At 38.6% G+C, this 18,609-nt stretch overlaps 1 protein-coding gene across 1 annotated transcript in view; it reads right to left on the reverse strand.

The window, feature by feature from the left end:
• Nucleotides 1-9,614, reverse strand: part of LOC110158690 (adaptor related protein complex 3 subunit beta 2) — a 66,601-nt gene extending 56,987 nt beyond the window's left edge. Inside the window, 1 exon segment of the mRNA XM_055155989.1 lies at nt 9,304-9,614. Within this exon segment, the coding sequence (XP_055011964.1) occupies nt 9,304-9,614 (311 nt within the window).
• Nucleotides 9,615-18,609: the final 8,995 nt, after the last annotated feature.

Here is an 18,609-nt window from a genome sequence, read left to right on the forward strand (position 1 = left end):
AAAACGTAAAACAAATGTGCGCAAAGCTGCATTAAACACATTATTACTCAATGTATATTTGAGTCCTCCTCGTAGGAAATAAAAAACAAACTTAACCGCATTCACATTAAATGCCGCGCAAGTTACAGTTACCAATGGATTGTGAATGCCTTGGCTAAGGGATCAGTCTCAAGTGTTGTTCATCTGTATCGCTTAATGTGCCTCATAATCCTGTGTGCCTTATAGTCCAAAAAATATGGTAAATAAAGTGGATTGGATTGAAAAAGGTAGCACATTTTCAAATCCACAAATTATGGCAATCTATATCATACCGTAACATGCTTAACGTGAACATATCATATCGAGGGATTTGGATATCGTTACATCCCTAATTGACATAGAGTCCTGGGATCAGCACAAGACTACAGAGTAATGATACAGTGACCAGAGGAGACACAGGAGGCTGAGCAACAGAAACAATAATCACGGATATATGTGACGTCTCCTCTTCAGCTGTGCTCCAATGAGATGAGATGAGAAATAAAAAAAACAATATAATGCAATTGAAACATCCTCGGCATTTGTCTGATGTCACTGTATGCTTGCATTATGGACTTGTATTTGTCATAATTGCCGAGTCACTGAATAGAAGAAGGAAAATACAGGATCTCATTTGTGCGCTATGTAACTGTTACAATGAAGGGGCTGCAAGCTTGCTCGTTTCCATGGAGATACAATTGCTTTGCCTGGAATGTCCCACAGTATGCCATTAAACTCATCTGTTTATGGTTTCAGCTTCCTGTTATATGCAACATTTTGAGGATGTTCAAAAATATGAATAAAACTTTGATATTTTGTTTTAATTTGTTAACATGGATACAAGCAGGGAGTGCTGGCAGGCCAGGTTGCAGAACTATGGAGAGGTGGTCCTGCTCACAATAAGAATGTCTGTTTTTGAAGGTATTTTTTAGCAATGACAGTGCAGCAATTAGATAAACGCAAGACAGGTCTGAGGTCATCATTGCCTTTTGCATTTTTAAAGTTCTAATTTTGGACATACCCTCCATCAGGAAACACTTAAAGCGGACCTATTATGCATAATTGTCTTATTAGTCATTGGTAGAAATGAAACAAATCCGCTGCTCGCTACCATGAGGTGCAACTATCCGTCAGCTCCCAAGAGGCACTGTCACGCCATTTTAGATATTGGGATTTTAAATTGGAGATGCACTGATCCAGCTTTTTCAGTTCCAATATAGATTCCGATACTATCGCTTTAAGTTAGGGATGGCACAAGATCTCATGCCACAAGATATTTTTTTAGTTCAATTCAAAAAGTTCTTCATATGAAACAAATAAAGAATCAAAATTGTGTTTCTCACTCCCTAGTGTATAAATAAATAATAATAAATGGAAAGGTCCAAGAGTTCTTTAGGGAGATGCAGATTCCTAGCTTTCTGGCAGCCTGGTGGTTAGAGAGGGGGGAGAGAGTGCAGCATCCTAACAGCCTAGTGGATGAGTCTGGAGGTGCAGGAATGCAGGCTCCTGTACCTCCTCCCAGTGGGCAGGAGGCTGAACAGATTGTGTGCAGGGTATTAGACAAACACATTTTTGACTAACAAAACATCGAGCTATTGGGAGAGCAAGAGACCGCTGCATCTGCTCGTGCCGCCATTCAAATCATCATCATCTTGCAAAACAAACTGCAACAAGATTGGGCACACATGAGAAATTATCTTGTGATATTTTTAGTCAGTGTTTACGTTTGGATTGGACAAAAAAAAGGGTTACATATTAGAGAGTTACATCTATCATAGTAAAAAAAAAAAACAATGCTAGAATGGAAACAAAAATATTAAATCAAACAGAAAATGTGAGGCCAAAATTGGAAACTGAATCTCAGAATGTATTAGGAATTATGTTAAAATTTCATCTTGTCTCGTGGGCCCAATCTCAGCTCTCGTCTCATCTTGTGGAAATTAAGTCTTGTCCCATCCCTACTTTAAGCTTTAATCTCCCAGACAAAGACAAAACTGATCCAAATGTGTTATGTAGCTGTTAGTATTCCTCCAAGTAACTTTAGGATAGCTTTGTATAAGTACAAATTCTAGCACTGTGAAACTTTCTGGGCCAAATACAACCGGTAAATAATCTCATTATATCAATTCACTAGTCCAACCAGGATATCATCTGAACCGATATTTGGAAGCCGATTTCAGAATTGGCATCGACATCCAAAACCAGTATCGTATTGGTGCATCCCGATTTCAAATGTCCAAATTCTAACAAAATGAACCACGCAAAACATGTCTTCTTTAATGTCATATTATAGGACATTGCAGGCAAAGCACGTATGTAGCAGTATGTAGCAAGCCTGAGATCATCCATGTCAAAAACACAATTTAACATTTTTATTTTTGGATGTACCCTTGAGCAAAGTAGTTGTGAAAGCACCCTTAATTCAATGCGCATTTTGTCTTTGTTTTGTCAACTAAACTTATTTTGAACCTCTTATCCTCAGAAGGTGCACCACAGCTGCTTCACAACTCCATAATATGCTAATTCAAAGTTCCAGTTCAGTGCACGCAAATCATCTTTCCTCTCACATTTGAAGTTCACCTGTCACATCCTCTGTGAACTTTACAGTGACATAATGACGCAGGTCTTTTTTAAAATGTATCCTTGAGAGGTTTTGACACGACTGACACACGAATGACTCAGCCTTAAAGATACAGACCACTATGAAGTAATAGACAATACACAATGACCAGTCAAAGTGGTAAGAAGTGCTGGTAGGAGTAATAGACTTTGAAGTAAGGTGACATCAACACTATTCGCTCAATCAATGCAGGATGCAAGAACTAAAAATGTATATTTGTGACCGTTTTAGAAGCAAAATTAAGCCGTTTTCAATTATTTTAATAACATTGACCTAGATGTAAACTGTTTCATTAAAGGGCTCATATTACACTACTTTCTATCAAACAGACCTGAAGTTGTGTTTTGTTTCATTCACACATGTTTAACGCACAAACCCTGCAGATTTAGGTGGAGTTCTTCTCTTAAGCGTAAATAAAACCAGAAAGCTACCTTGTGATGTCATGTGGTAATATAGGAAGTGCTCCTTTGTGTTTTTAAACTCCATATACTTTCACTAGAATCATTTGGATAATTTAAGACCTGGAATTTCCAATCTCTACTGAGTTAAAGGTAAAAGGTAGAGCAGGGGTGGGCAATTATTTTTTCCATGGGGTCACATGAGAAACAGAAAATATTGTGGAGGGCCGGACCAAAATGCTTAGCCCAATTCTGCATTATATTAATTGTATTTCTTTATAAAAAGCAGTAAATAGCAGTGTTTGGACAAGCTGGTAAGACTGGTAAGAGTGTATGTTATGACTAAGCAATGAAAAAGAGATGTTGTTTCTTAAAAAAAAAAAAAAAAAACACCTCTAAAATTAAAGCAATGCAGCTTTAGTCCATGCATGAGGTGAAATTATACAATATGTTTATTTTGTAATTCCAAATGATCTTAAATGGGCCAGTCGGAGTCAACCAAAGGGCCATATGCAGCCCGGGAGCTGTACAATGCCCAGATCTGTGGTAGAGGTTAACTTGAAAACTACCACTTCATGACATCACAAGTTGGAATGAAGGGGGAGTGGCTTAGTGTGAAGGGCAATGGGAGGGATCGTCAAATGAAACGTAACATGTTAATACATTGTTTTTGGCAAATTAAGCATTTTCAAAACAATAAAAAGTAAAAGGTGATCTAACTATATTATGTGTTACACATTAATACCCCACAGAAGTGTAATACCATCTCTTTAAAAAAAAAACAAAAAAAACAAAAAACAGCAACTGCAACTATGAAAATCTGTCATGTTTGAAACAATAGTGCAAAACGCTAACAGATACATTAGCAAAAACAACATAGTAAACAAAGAGCTCTAGAACAAGCCAATAAATAGAGCATTTTGAGCTTTGGAGATGTACAGACTAATAATGCAGGATTACTCAAACATGTGTGAATGAAACAAAACACAACTCCAGGTCTGTTTTGATGAAGAAACAACATTCTAACATGACTAAATGCTCACAAGAGTCAATTTGGCATAATATAGGACCTTTACATTGACCTAGATGTATCATAAATCAATCAATCAAACTTTATTTATAGAGCGCTTTTCATCCAAAAAAATGCAATACAAAGCGCTTGTAATGGTAAATGTAAACTGTCTCATTAACGGAACTATATGTAGCCCTTTGATCCTACAGAAAGAAAGTATTCCAATCACTGAACCTGGGTTGCCAGAGCCTAAACCTGCAGATAAAGGACACATAGAAGTTTGTCTCATTCTCAGTATATGGACAGGTCATGCCTCATGTGAAAGGTTTTAAGCAGTGACCATTCAAATCAGAGAGGTTGGTTTATGGTTCACGTCTCACGAAAACAAAAACTGGTTCAACGTCTTCTCTGTCAGTACAAATGAACAAAAGTGATTTTTTTATTTCGCAGTAGCTTCGGAAAGTGGTGCCATTATTCAAACCCAAAGACGCAATTACTGTCAGCTGAATGGACTTTAAGCCGTAAGATTAATATGGCAAGTTTGTGAACCCAATACTCTGCAAATAATGATAAGGTCCAACATTTGTGGCTCATCTGAGTTTGGAGATTTCTTTCAAAAACAGTAAATCTCCCATAGAGCTATAGGCCCCTGCCATCCATCTGAAATTAAGACTTTACCAAATTCTAGAACTGCAACCTATTTATAGATTTACTTATAGATAAATTTTTTTGGTCTTGTAAAAGGTCCTATATTACACAAACTTGACTCTTGTGAGTTTTGGGGCCATGATATCTGAGTGTTTGATGTTTGGGTAATATTTTATTAGTCTGACTATGTCCAAATCTTAAAATGTCCTGTGACCAGATTTTCAAAATTCTAAACTGGGACACACCCGGGTTGGGATGGTTGGTATAAATAAAATAGTGAAAAGAGCGTGTAACATTGTGCATTCTCGTGTCAGTCATAATCTGAGGGACTTCTGGCCCTGCATTTTTTGCTTCATGGTCATTCGCAAACACAAATTTCTGTATTTTGGCTAAACAAACATAAATTTATGCTCCTTTTATCAGGGATCAGTTTAGTCATAAATTGCGATAGTCCTGGTTTAATCTTAGTTTAGTCCTGGTTTAGACCTGGTTTAGATCAGATTGGTCAAAAACAGGGACACCTTTGAGATTTCTTGTATAAAATTGGGACCAATCACTGGTTTTGTATAAATCTGCTGGGACAGGGGACACAGGGCTCAAAACTGGGACTGTCCCGGGTAAATAAGGACATCTGGTCACCCTATGTTAACCCCTTTACCTTTTGTTCAGTAGAGATTAGCAATTCCAGGTCTGAAATCATCCAAATGATTCTAGTGAAGGTGTATGGAGTTTATGGAGTTTATGGACCACTTCCTGTATTACCAGGTTACATCATAAGGTGGAAGAGTTTTTTTTTGTTTGTTGGTTGGTTTGTTTGAGAGAAGAAATCAGCCTAAATATGCAGGGTTTGTGTGTTAAAAATGTATGAATGAAACAAAATACAACTCCAGGTCTGTTTGTGATGAGGAAACAACATTATGACAGATGTGAAAATAGTGTAATATGGGCCCTTTAACCAGCTCCTATACTAAACCGAGTGTAGTACTAAACCTGATTGTTGTTTTGTCCTGTACACTGCCTGCTGTCTGAAGCTCTTTACTAATGAATGACATATCCCTGGTTACACGGGGCCTGTTTGAAGATAAATGGGACGCTAATTAAAACCGGAAAACACCAAACGTCCACTGGTCTGAAAACACTGGATCTGTCATGGAGATGTTATCGGCCATCTCCCTCGTGCAGTGACACTGCGCTGACGTGGCCGTGCTCATAAAGCTAATGCAGCTAATGCTAATTACTGATCAAATCAAGTCAAAGTCAAATCATTATCAAGTCATTTATACAAACACAGTCTATGGCATAAGAGCCCAAAACGTTTGAACGAGAGGAAAAACGCAGAGGAAAGATCACGAGGTGGCCACCAAGAAGGAGGTGAGAAGGTATACTGGACATTTTCAGTAACATTTTGACTTTTTAAAAATGTATTTAACCAGAATAAAACAAAAGGGTCAAACAGTTGATCTAATTTCCAACTTTTTGTACCAAGTATTGCCCAAGAAAAAGTTCAAGTACTGCCAAATCTAAACCAGATCTAAAATAGGTCTAAACCAGGTCTAAAACAGGACTGGTGCCAGTCTAAACACAGTCTAAAAGAACACTGCACAGCATGACTTGAATAGTTCCAAACAGGAATTAAAGGAGGACAAAAATGAGATTCAATTATGTCCAAATTAAACAAACAGAAGAACTGCAGATGATCTCGTGTATTAGCAGAAGCAGGCTGCATACCACCAGAGGGACACGCAGCACAGTGAGAGACAGATCTAATCTATTGTCATCTATTCTATTCAACTGAATAAAGCCCTGTGCTACTGTGATTTTTTATTTATTTTTTTACATGTAATACCTAATATTTACTACTACAGTACAACTCCTACTACTACTACATATAAAATACATAGAAATAAAGAAATAATAGGTGGACTAATGACATGTCCTACTGAACGACTAAAAGGTGTGGCAAAAGGTACTACTACTACTGCTACTACTACTACGATCACTACTACTTCTACTACTACCATTACTACTACCACCATTACCACTACTACTACTACTATCACTACCATTACCACTATTGCTACCATTACCACTACCGCTACTACTACCATTACCACTACTATTACCACTACTACTACCAGTACCACTACTACTATCATTGCCACTACTACTACCATTAAAAAGTACCATTACTACTACTACTACTACCACCATTACCACTACTACTACCATTACTACTAGTACCACTACCACTATTTCTACCCTTACTACTACCATTACCACTACTACTACCACTACCATTACCGCTACTACTTACATGACCACTATTGTTACTACTACTAACATTACCACTTCTATTACCTTTACCACTACTACTACTATCACTACCATTACTACTACTATTACCACTACTACCATTAGCACTACTACCGCTACCAGTACTACTACCACCACTACTACCACCACTACTACCACTACCACTACCACTACCACTACTACTACTACTACTACTACTACTACTACTACTATTCTATACAAATGGTTATATGTGAAATTGTGTGTGCTTGTGGGTTTTGGGTCATGTCTGGTCTGATATGTTTTTTGTTTTTTGTTTTTTGAGAGCTTTGCCAACCCCACGCCTCACTCACCCTGTTTTGTTGACAAATTAATTATTTCGACCAAAAGTTTCTTTAGTCGACTATACACCCATCTCCTACACCGCTATCATCATTCAGGTTGTATTATTTCACATGGGGCTGCTGTATGAGGCTTGACAGCAAATGAGTTCAGACTACAAAGCTGTTTTAAAGCCCCCCAGAGAATCGGGGCAGTATTGAGTTGTTGGTACACATGAACAGTGAACATTTTACACAAATCAACCTACTTGATATTGTATTTTTGTCATGAAACATTTCTCAAATTCTCCACTAATGTGAACAGAAGTATGACAACAAAGACAGTGCGATTCAGTAATAGTATTTAGAGTAGTAGTAGTAATAGTTAAGAGGCAAAAGTGGGCGATGCAGAATGTTGTCAACCTGTTATTTATTCATCATCTGGCAGCATTGTACCTTTAATTGGTACAAACAAAATTAAACAAATCCAATTAACTTTCCTATAGAATTGCCTATAGTAAAACGACTCTTTAATTAATTGTGTTTGATTCTCCACAGCACACAGCCGAGCGTCACACGTACAGAAACTCTACACCATCTTCTCTTCTTACTGTGGACTGTGTCTCCTGTCCACAAACCACCAATGAATTTACAAACACTGGTAAATTATTTAACCTGTCCAGCTGCAGGGATCCAGTTACAAGCAGCCAGGATCTGCAGGTTAGACAAAAGGACAGGCCAAGAATATATGAATTACAATGTACAGCGGCGGGTTAATGCGCCATCGGAAATGTTGTACTCCTCATCTTTAAAGCAATACCGCGTAACTTTCTAGAGATGGCATTTCAACTTTATGATTCCATAAAAAGTTAGAAAGTTCAAATAGTACTCCGGAACATTCATCATGGAGATAGATGAGTTTTGTGCAGAACTGTGGAATCATTAATCGTGAGTTTCAGTTTTAGTTTTTGAAGGTTTTGTGAGAACTTTACCTATTAAAAAGTATAATTTGGTCTGAATCTCCTTATTGCTATGTTGATAGAGGATGTTTCCATAGCTTGAAACCAATGAGGAACAGAGCCAGAGGAACAACATTTCCATGGAGACAAAAAGGCGGAGGTCAAATAAGAGTCAGGTTTGTGAAGATGAATGGTCAGTAAACGGTCTCAAGATATTGCAGAAGTAAAGTGGGCCTAATGGTTACTTTCTCATCATTCCAAATCTCATTAAATGTGCATTGAAGTATTTTGCATTTAATCAAGTACTGGTGTTTTTACTGAAAAAAAAAGATCAGAGAACATGTATTTCTAATGTGAGCAGTGTCACCTCTCCATAGATCTGACCTGTAACTTGGCCTGGCGGTATAGATGGTTCAATGAGTTCAATGAGATACCTTGGAGCATTTACTCAAAGCACTGACATCACCATGGAGACCAGCGGGCAGCTTCTAATTTTAAAGTGTTTTATTGTCCGCTATTCAGGAAGTGTGTGTTAGCATGCTATTTGTTAGCTTTACTGTCAGTGTGGTTTCTGAAAGTTGTGAAAAAGACTTAAAAACTCATTAGTGTGAATGATAAGGATGTTTGGAATGCATAAGGTAAGTGAGGACCTTGCACTAGTTCTGTTTTTAAAGGTGCATTGAGTAACTTTTCTGGTGGAGGGTTAGTCACCTGCTTGTTTCTATGGCTATATAATTGCTCTGCCTGGAATGTTCCACAATATAACATTAAACAGCTCTAATTCACATTTTTGTCAATAACAGATGGTCTTATAACTAAAAAAATAATACCTAAAAAATACCTAAAAAAAACAGGTATTCTGACTGTGATTGGGGTCGCCTCTCCACAGATTTGACCTGCAACTTGGTCTGGTTTGGTCTCCGTGAAGATAGAAAGGTTTAATGCCATACTGCGAAACATTCCATACAAAGTAATAACGCATATGACGGACCTTCCACCAGAAAAGTTACACAATGCACCTTCGAGCACTTCCTACCGGAGTGGCTGTGTCTGTGAACCTCCGCCACTTCCTCCTATCCCTCCATCTTCCAGGCCGGTCTTCTCTTCCGAGTTTCCCTCTCCTGAGGTGCTTCCCCCACCTCCCCCTCCTCCTCCTCCCCCTCCTGATCTGAGGTGGCGTAGCTCGTCCGGCTGGAGGGCGCTGTACCACGAGTGCTGCCCGCTGTCTGGAGACAACACCGGGCTCTTGTCTTCCTCCTGGCTCTGCCCCTGGACCTGGCTCTGGACAGTTTTAACCATGTTCACCGCGTTCACCGGCAACTGCAACAACTTCTGCATTGTCGTCATGGTGATGGCTTCAATAAGGAATTTTCTTGGTGCTTAATTGGAAAGTTGGTAAAAAAAAAAAAGCGTTGTTTATCCGAGATGTAAAATTGAAGATCAAATTTACTGAGAACTTGCTGAATGTCAATTTAGAAAAAAAATTAATAAATTGTTATGCAAAACTAAACTAAAATTTTTAAATCTGCATCTTCAGTTCAAGAAGTTTTCAATAGGTGTAGTCTGGAAGTTGTTAAAAAATAAAATAAAATAGCTATGCCTTGTTAATCCAAGATGCAAAATTGAAGATCAAATTTACTGAGAACTTGCTGAATGTCAATTTAGCCAAAAAAAAAATAAAAAATCAAGAATCAAAAATCAAGACATTTATTTAGAAAAATCCACTTCTCTTGTTGCTAATACTGCATGGTTAGTTTACAAAAATAATTCTGGACACTGAATACAAATTTGAAAATTAGTATCTCACTAATATAATTAATTCAAAAGTTTTGGGTTTTTTTTTGTAGTTTCACACCCAAGCTCCAAGAAATTACAATTTAAATGCTGACAAAAATGTAACTAAAATGCATGCTTGCTTCATTCAAAACTCAAAGAGGTCCAAAAACAAGACAACCAAGACTACTTGTAGAATCTGCACAAAAGTTGTCAAAATATATATAGTTTTTGTAATCCTATTTAGTTTGCAAAAATAATTTATGATGGAAATTAATCTTAGAAGGCAGAATTGCAGCTTTGGTAAGAATTTCAATCATCCCAGAGTATATCCAACGTGTCCAAGAAAATTGTGGATTCCAAATTTGCCAAAACTGCAGATGTTTTAGTCCAGCTGTAATCGAGTTCTGTGTATTCTTCTAGCTAGCGGTGCACTGACTCCCGTACGGATAGGTCTAAATGGATGCTCGAGGAGAAAGAAGAGAGGAGAGAGAGAGAGAGAGAGAGGGAGTGGGGGGAGAGTTATAGAGGAGAGACGGAGAGCAAGAGGGAGAGAGAGGAGAGAGAGAGAGAGAAAGAAAGAGAAGAGAGAGATGGGGGGTGGGGTGGGGGGGGTGGGGGGTGAGAAAGACGGACAGAAGGATAGAGGTGGAGTTTTCCGCTCACATAGTCATCCACATTACAATAGGCCAGCGGTACTATGACACAGCCCTTTTTGGCCCCGCCCCCTGCCACGTTGAAGTCATTTACCAGCGGTTTTAGGAGCTTGATCGGCCGTAGGCTGCGCGGTGCTTTTGTGGTTAAAACGTTCATTCATTTTTAATTGTATGCACAGTTCCAGTGGTCTTAAATGACTCAGCGATTTCAAGCGGCGTGATGAGAAAGCCACAGTCCAGCTCCCACTCTTTTTACTGTGAACAGAAATAGCCTGCTGTGTCGTGCATATGTTGAAAGTGCTGTGCAGGTTTATCTATGTGTGAATATGAAATCAATTACTTGGAGTGTAGATTATGGCTCAGTACCACAAAGATAGAGCTAAATATTACATGTACTCACTCAGACTACCTGCTTTTGAAACTGGTTTAGTTATTAGTCAAACTGGGATTAGACCTGGTTTTAGACCAACTTTTATTAATGATAAAAAGATTAATATGAAGAAAAAGAATGCATTTCAAGTAGAAGTGTGCAAAAATATTGAAATATCTATATATACGGTGATACTACATTTGGTGATACAGTATTGTTATCATGGGCTGCTGTCTCAAGATAATTTTTTGATCATTTAGCTGTTTTTTTTTGTGTGATTAGACTACAATGTTGTTGCTTATTTAGAAAAAGGAAACTCGTTTATGCAATACACTTGACATATTCAGTGTTTTGATGATTAAAATAGATCTATTTCATATACTTTTGTACATGTAGTGGTTTAACTAAGAAATATTGTTACTAAAATGTGTTTGGAATGAATTGTTTTAAAAGGAGCTTTGTTCCATCTGCTGTCATACTTATGAATAAATTGTCTTGGAAAAATGGTGTGTTTTTATATATAGTTAATATTTATTGTGTTTTAGCCAAGCATGATGGATGAATTTAACTCATTGTTTATAGAACAAACCACTCTGCACTGCAGCACTGTAACACTTTATTTTGTAATTGTGTTTTTATATGTGTTTATTGTACATAATGTGGATGAATGACATGTGAAATGCGGGACCTGCCTCTCAAATCTGATAAAACAAATTTACCTATGGGTACAAATACAGCAATATATCGACTGTATCTCCATATCATGATAATATCTCATTGCGAGCCACATATAACATATTGTATCGAATCGTGCAAAACCCCCATGATTCCCAGCCCTAATCTGAAGTCACCAAAGTGATTTACATTGTATTATTCAGTCACTCCACACTCTCTGGGAATAAGCTACCTTTGGGGCAGAGAGAGTGAAATGAGGCTGCCAATCTGCACCATGGGCCCCTCCAACCATCTACAATCACTCAGTGTCTTGCCTTAATACACAACAACACTGTGCAATAGAGCCACTGCTGCCCCAATGTGGAGCCTGGTATTAGTCCTAAAACAGAATATTGAATATACATTTTTAAACATATAGAAATCCAATATTTGATTGGCTTTTGTGACCGATAACCCTCACAATATCATTTTTTTTTCTTTATACTGACAGATAAGATGCTGACTTTTCTACCAGTTTTTGTTTCATGTGGATAGGTCTAGTAATGACGAAGATATGAACCATGAACCAGGTCAACAAATCTGCAATCTGACAGTTAAATAGCAAATTCCACAATTCATATTTTGATTATGCTGACTACATTTTGGTTAAATGAGTGTGGTAATTGCTCTTAAATAGGCTACACAACCAGACTGCCTCTTGTATATGTCATGGTCAATAGATCCACAGTGCTCACAGGTTGTTCTCAGTAATAAAAGATGAGAGGAAGGATTATCGTCGCTCAGGTGAAAATCAACATCTCACATCTGTCACATCGCCATGGAGACTGCTGAAGGACACGCGACATAACTTTATTTAAACAGGAAACAAAACAAAAGGGCTACATACACAAAACAGGACAACAAGAATGGGTTATTTCAACACTGAGTCTACTAGCACACAGGTGGGGGAAATATAGAGCACAGTTTCAGTTTTATAATGATACTTCTTGGTTACATTTGATTATACTATATTAGGCTACTACGCAAACACTTGCACTAGTTTAATTCTGGTTAGAGTCCAGTCCTTTGGTCCTCTTCTATTCCTGGTTTAGTTCATGATTTAGTTCCTGGTTTAGTCACAGTTTAGTCAATTAGATAGACACTTTTGATGTGATGTGTTTGCAAGTCTCTCCATTTGGCCTGGTTTTCCCTAGTTTGACAATTTTGGTGAAGTTTCTCATTTTACTTCTTGGTTGGACATGGGTATGAATTTTGTATGATATAACTCTCAATATGTTGTTATTTTTGTGTGTAAATTGTCTTTCCACTTTGTGTATTATATAGTTAGAAGGATTCCTTTCTATAACTCAGCCCTACTTTTTGTAATTTTCTTTTTCAACTTTTTATTCAAAAATATGAATAGCAACAAGAGTAATAGCACAATAATGGTAGAAGAAGATGTGTGTACAGCAGTATATGCTTACTATGAAAAAGTCTGGTATAGAGATAGAGAAAGGGCTCCTTCTGGTGGTTACAAGTGAAAAGTCCATTCTGTGATATACAAAACAAATAAATTCTGAGCTCTGTATATAAACATGTTTGTAGCGAGGGCCACAGACTGGTAGTCAGTACAACAAGTCTTTAAATAGATGCATTTTAGACAGCTTTCACAAAGCCATCACACCTATAAAAGTCTTGGAACATACATTTTTCATAATGCAATATGTTTGAGGTGAATAAATATTGCATTTGGGCCAGTAAAGCAGGACCTGCAGGGCCAACAAAAATTGGCCCCCTTCTCTATATTGTAAGGGACAAAAAAGTTATTAAAGACTGTAAAACAGGAAGTAAACTCCACTCCACAAACTGATTATTTAAAATATTCTAAACATTATTTTACAGGTCTAAAGAATTGCAAATTGTCAAAAAGTATAAGATCTTATCGTCATAGGTTGGTTCACTTGATGATCTAGACCAGTGGCTCTTAAACACCAAGTACCACCAAAGAAAAGACTTTCCTAGTACCACCATATCTAAACCAGGTCTATATCAGGACTATTTCAAGTCTAATCTAGTGCTAAACCAGATCTAAACTAGGTCTATAACACTACTATTACAGGTCTAATCTAGGGCTAAGCCAGATCTAAACCAGGTCTATAACAGGACTATTCCAGGTCTAATACAGTGCTAAGGCAGATCTAAACCAGGTCTATAACAGGAATTAGAGCCCGACCGATATGGATTATGTTGTGGCCGATATGAAACCGATAAAATGGGAGTTGGAACTTCCGATAGCCGATGTAATCGCCGATATATTTAGTGATGTAAAAATTTACTGTAAATCATGAATTGTTTAAAAAACCTAGGTTTGGCTCGGGTGGAGTGTAAATTGGGTTTATTTAGGCAACATTTATTGTTATTCTGCCTCTTTATGTCATATTTACAGACAGTAGATCGGCCTAATGGCATTTTTGCATCACATTCTAGCTACAAGTGATGGGGATTCCAGTTCTTTTTAGAGAACTCTTTCGGCTCCCAAGCGGCTCTTCAGATTGTTTTGTTGCAAGCAGGTCTAAAGCAGGACTGAACCAGGACTGAACCAGGTCTAAACCAGGACTAAAACAGATCTTAAACCATGTGTAAACAGGACTAAACCAAAACTGAACCAGGACTGAGTGTCTGGTCTCTATCTCTCTCCCTCTCTCGAGCCCAAGATTAGTCCTGGTTTATTAATTTTATTCTGAACTACAGCTAAATATGCAAGTTTTTTCTATCCTATGCACACGCAAATTTCTGAAAGTTTCATTTTCAGCCGCTGCCGCTGTCAAACTATGGGTCTCCACACGGCGTGAAGAGAAAAAAAGTGAGAGAAAGAGAAAACATGGCTCCCAATAAGGAGCCGGTTCCCGTTGTTCGCTTCAAAGAGCCGGCTCTTAGAGCCGCTTCATTCGCGACCAACCCATTACTACTAGCTAGCAAAGAAACTACCGCTGTTAGGATTTGTTTTTTTGTTCTCTCCCCCCTCCCTTTTTTGTTGCAGAGCTTGAGTGTGGCAGGGGGCATGGCTGGCTTCTTCCGGAGCAGATGAGACACACCTGCAATCAATTCCTTCATCAGCCTCTGTATTTAGCCCTGGTCTTCTCACCACCACTTTGCCAGATAATTCCATCCTATTCGGTAGAGTTCTATCAGGCTCTTGGATATATATCCATTTTGTTTGTTGTTTGTCTTGGAGTTACTTGCTCCTGTTTTCGCCCAGGTGTCTCCGTGGTTGTCTGCCATTCCCTCTGGAGAAGCCGGCCAGCTCCCTGCCTCCTCAGCCTGCCTTCCGTTTGTAAAATAAACTGTTTAAATCTTGACTGAGTCCTGGCTCTGCTTTGGGGTCCCTCTTGCCAAACCTTAACAACCACTATTAGCCCTTAGCCATTAATGCGTGCGCGCCGCGGTAATTAATTATATGTGCAAATGTCATAATTCACACCTCTGTTCACAGCTCATTTACATGCAGGTCCAGTAACATATATGCGGCCAATGTAGTCAATTTACAATAGGCCAATAGAAAACAGCCTGTTTATGTGTGGGAGCTACAGCAGCTAATCGCTAACTAATAACCAAAACTAGCTTCAAAGTCGACATATTTCCAACACTCACCGCTCACACAGGCTCCTCCTCACATCACAAGTCTGCAATAATAAATGTCCTTTTAATCCTGACTCAAAATTGTCTGTAAAAAGAATATAATCTCAGTGTCTGGATGTATGTCTGCGAGTGTAAACAAACGCACGTGAATGACGTCACTCTGGGGGTGTGTGCAGGGACAGTACAGACACACACAGACAAATGACTCCACAGAAAAATATTGACGTGGAGCCACATATTAGGATCTTTATCTGTCTGTAAATTGGATTAAATGAACATAATGTAGAGAGTATAAGATTTATAACGATGTATCACATGCCTACGTGAAATATCGCCCCCTATCAGCGAGCATATCAGCCTATAGCCGATATGACTCCAGCTGCCCATATCGGCAGATAATATCGGCCAACTGATATATCGGTCGGGCTCTAATAGGAATATTCCCTGTCTAATCTAGGGCAAAATCTGATCTAAACCAGGTCTATAACAGGACTATTCTAGGTTTAATATAGTGCTAAAAGCAGTTCTACACCAGGTCTATAACAGGACTATTCCAGGCCTAATCTAGGTTTAAGACAGATCTAAACCAGGTCTATAACAGGACTATTCCCAGTCTAATCTAGGACTAAACCAGATCTAAACCAGGTCAATAACAGGACTATTCCCAGTCTAATCTAGGACTAAACCAGATCTAAACCAGGTCAATAACAGGACTATTCCCAGTCTAATCTAGGACTAAACCAGATCTAAACCAGGTCAATAACAGGACTATTCCATGTCTACCCTAGTGCTAAACCAGATCTAAAAGAGGTCCACATCATTTCCACTATATTTCTAAACAATAACTTATCTTAAAAAAAATAAAAAATTGTAACCAACAGAGTAACCAACATGTTACTCAAGTAAGAATACTGTTACACTGTAAAATGCATTACTTCAATAGGACTACAGTATATTGTATCAAGTAACTGTAATTAACTGAGCACTACCTGTTTCTGATTCCGACCATGCAAACAAAACACATTATATTTGCTTACGTGTTTTAAAAACGCAAAATAACCTACAATAATCTATAATGTTTGCCCTTGTTGCCAAACTTTCAGATTTCGAAACTATAGAGCTGTCCAGCGGCTGTGGTGCTGAAATGCTAACGCTAGCTCCGGCTTTAACCTCAGCATTTTGGGACAATCTCGCGACAATCTCTCTCCAAAACTCAACAGAACCAAATCATTAAACACCAACTAACCACAGTACTAAGTTAAACGATATATTACATTAAATAGCGTACACATCACACTTAAGACGAGAAAACGATGGTGCGCTGCTCGCATCAAATCACTGCCATAGATTGAAGACGAGGCCTAGAAAGATCAGATTTCGAACCATTTTTTTCATGGTTTCTTAACATCTACAAAACTTTCCGTCATTAGCACATATACCCAAAATAGCGTAGCTGCTAAACACGATAAAAAGTCGTCAGCTTCTCGTAAACAGCGGGGATGTGTACCTTTTGTAGTCGGAGGAGAAGATGCCTCCACTGGCCGGGTCGTGTCCATATTCAGGCTCCGCTACGCTGGAGGAGCCGCCTTTCTCGTCGTTGAAGGCCGACCCGGAGGACATGTCTGCGGTCCTGGCTGTGTGGGTCCCCTCGGTGAACGGAGACGGAGATTATCGGTGCCGAAAGCCGCGGGATATGCGGGAGTTTCGAGGCGCAGACTGTGTGCGTAAAGAGCGCAGATGGAGACGCTCGGTGGCGCACAGGGGCCGGTGGGGGATGGAGGAGAGGACACGTGACCTTTGTTGTCATCTGCGTCCCAGGCAGGCTTAAGCACCCGGAAGTGCTCTGGTCTTTATTCTCTATTAAAGGGACAACAATTAGGTGTTAGTGCCTACTTTCTTTTAGTATTATTGAAAAGATATGTAATTATGGTTCAAAACTATTTTTTAAAAGACTGAACCTATAGAAGAACTAGGTGTGCTTATGGTTAACTGATTAATTAATCAAGTCCTAAGGTCAATTTACAATTAAATTAGTCCTGTCACATGACTCACAACACGTGGAGTGAGTTCTTTTGTTAAGGGCCAGTAGGGGTCCCTCTTTGATTGTGTTTAGACAAGAGGTGACCAGAGGGGATGCTGAGATTTAAGAATGTAAGATATAATGTAAGGAAGCCCAAGCCAACCTAAAAGACAAAATATCTGAAGGCAATGTTACCATAAATAACTTCAGATAAACTTTTTACATGCATAATAATAGGTTTGATTCAGATTCAAGTGAAGCTGCCAATATGAGACAGTGAATAATCCATAATTTGGTTGACATGTCTTGCATAACAACAACAGAACTTGGTCTGAGTGAACAAATCAATCCTCTAAGCTTCAGGCTGGGACTGCTTTACCCTACTGAGCCACTGTTGTCCTAGAGTAGAGTAGGAGTTCTTATTGGGTTATCAATATTGCACACCAGCAGACACAGTTTTTTGCCACACTACTGGTCTAGATTGTGAGGGCAGTGTCTTATTGAGTGAAAATAGCGCAGTGCATCTCACAGGCATGCTAGACTAATATGGTCAAATGTACACACAACAACAACAAGCACAGTTTGAAAATGGCCAGTCTCCTTCATCTGAATGCTTTCAGTTGTTTTTCCTTCACTTGTCACAACTTGTCTGGAAGGGGGAGTGCCGCCACCTGCTTGTTTTCACAGAGATGATATTGCCTGGCCTTGAACGCCTCCATAAAGCATTTATTTCATTATTCTGACTTTTTTTCCCCACAGTTTTTATTGCTCAAATGCACTGTGACTGCACTCTCGGTGGATCTGACCAATGGATTCAGTCCCGTCACCTGCATGGAGATACTGTATAAAATTAATGTCATGTCAGATAGTTGGACATTTTAGGCAAACCAGTAACATCCACCAAGGCAAGCAGGTGTTGGACCGTACATCAGAAATGATATACAGTGGCCCCAAAACTCTTGTCCTTTGCAAAATGAAAAGCACTGTAGGCTCTAGATGTCTACTTTTCCAAAATAACTAATAATTCTTTTGTCTCTTTATGTATGTTATTGCTACCTAAAGTAGACAACTTTTTGAATTAAAAAAGTAAAAACTACAACGATTTTAAAACATTTTCACACCTAATCATTTGCCTCTCTCACAATTTGTTTAGTTTTATAGTTTGATTGATTTTCACTTTATAAAAAATAAAGAATAATATAACTTCATACTGTTGAGGAAAATAACCCT

Source organism: Boleophthalmus pectinirostris, unplaced genomic scaffold (assembly GCF_026225935.1).
Source record: "Boleophthalmus pectinirostris isolate CB_2022bp ecotype Guang Dong unplaced genomic scaffold, ASM2622593v1 HiC_scaffold_2, whole genome shotgun sequence".
NCBI classification, from domain to species: Eukaryota; Metazoa; Chordata; class Actinopteri; order Gobiiformes; family Gobiidae; genus Boleophthalmus; species Boleophthalmus pectinirostris.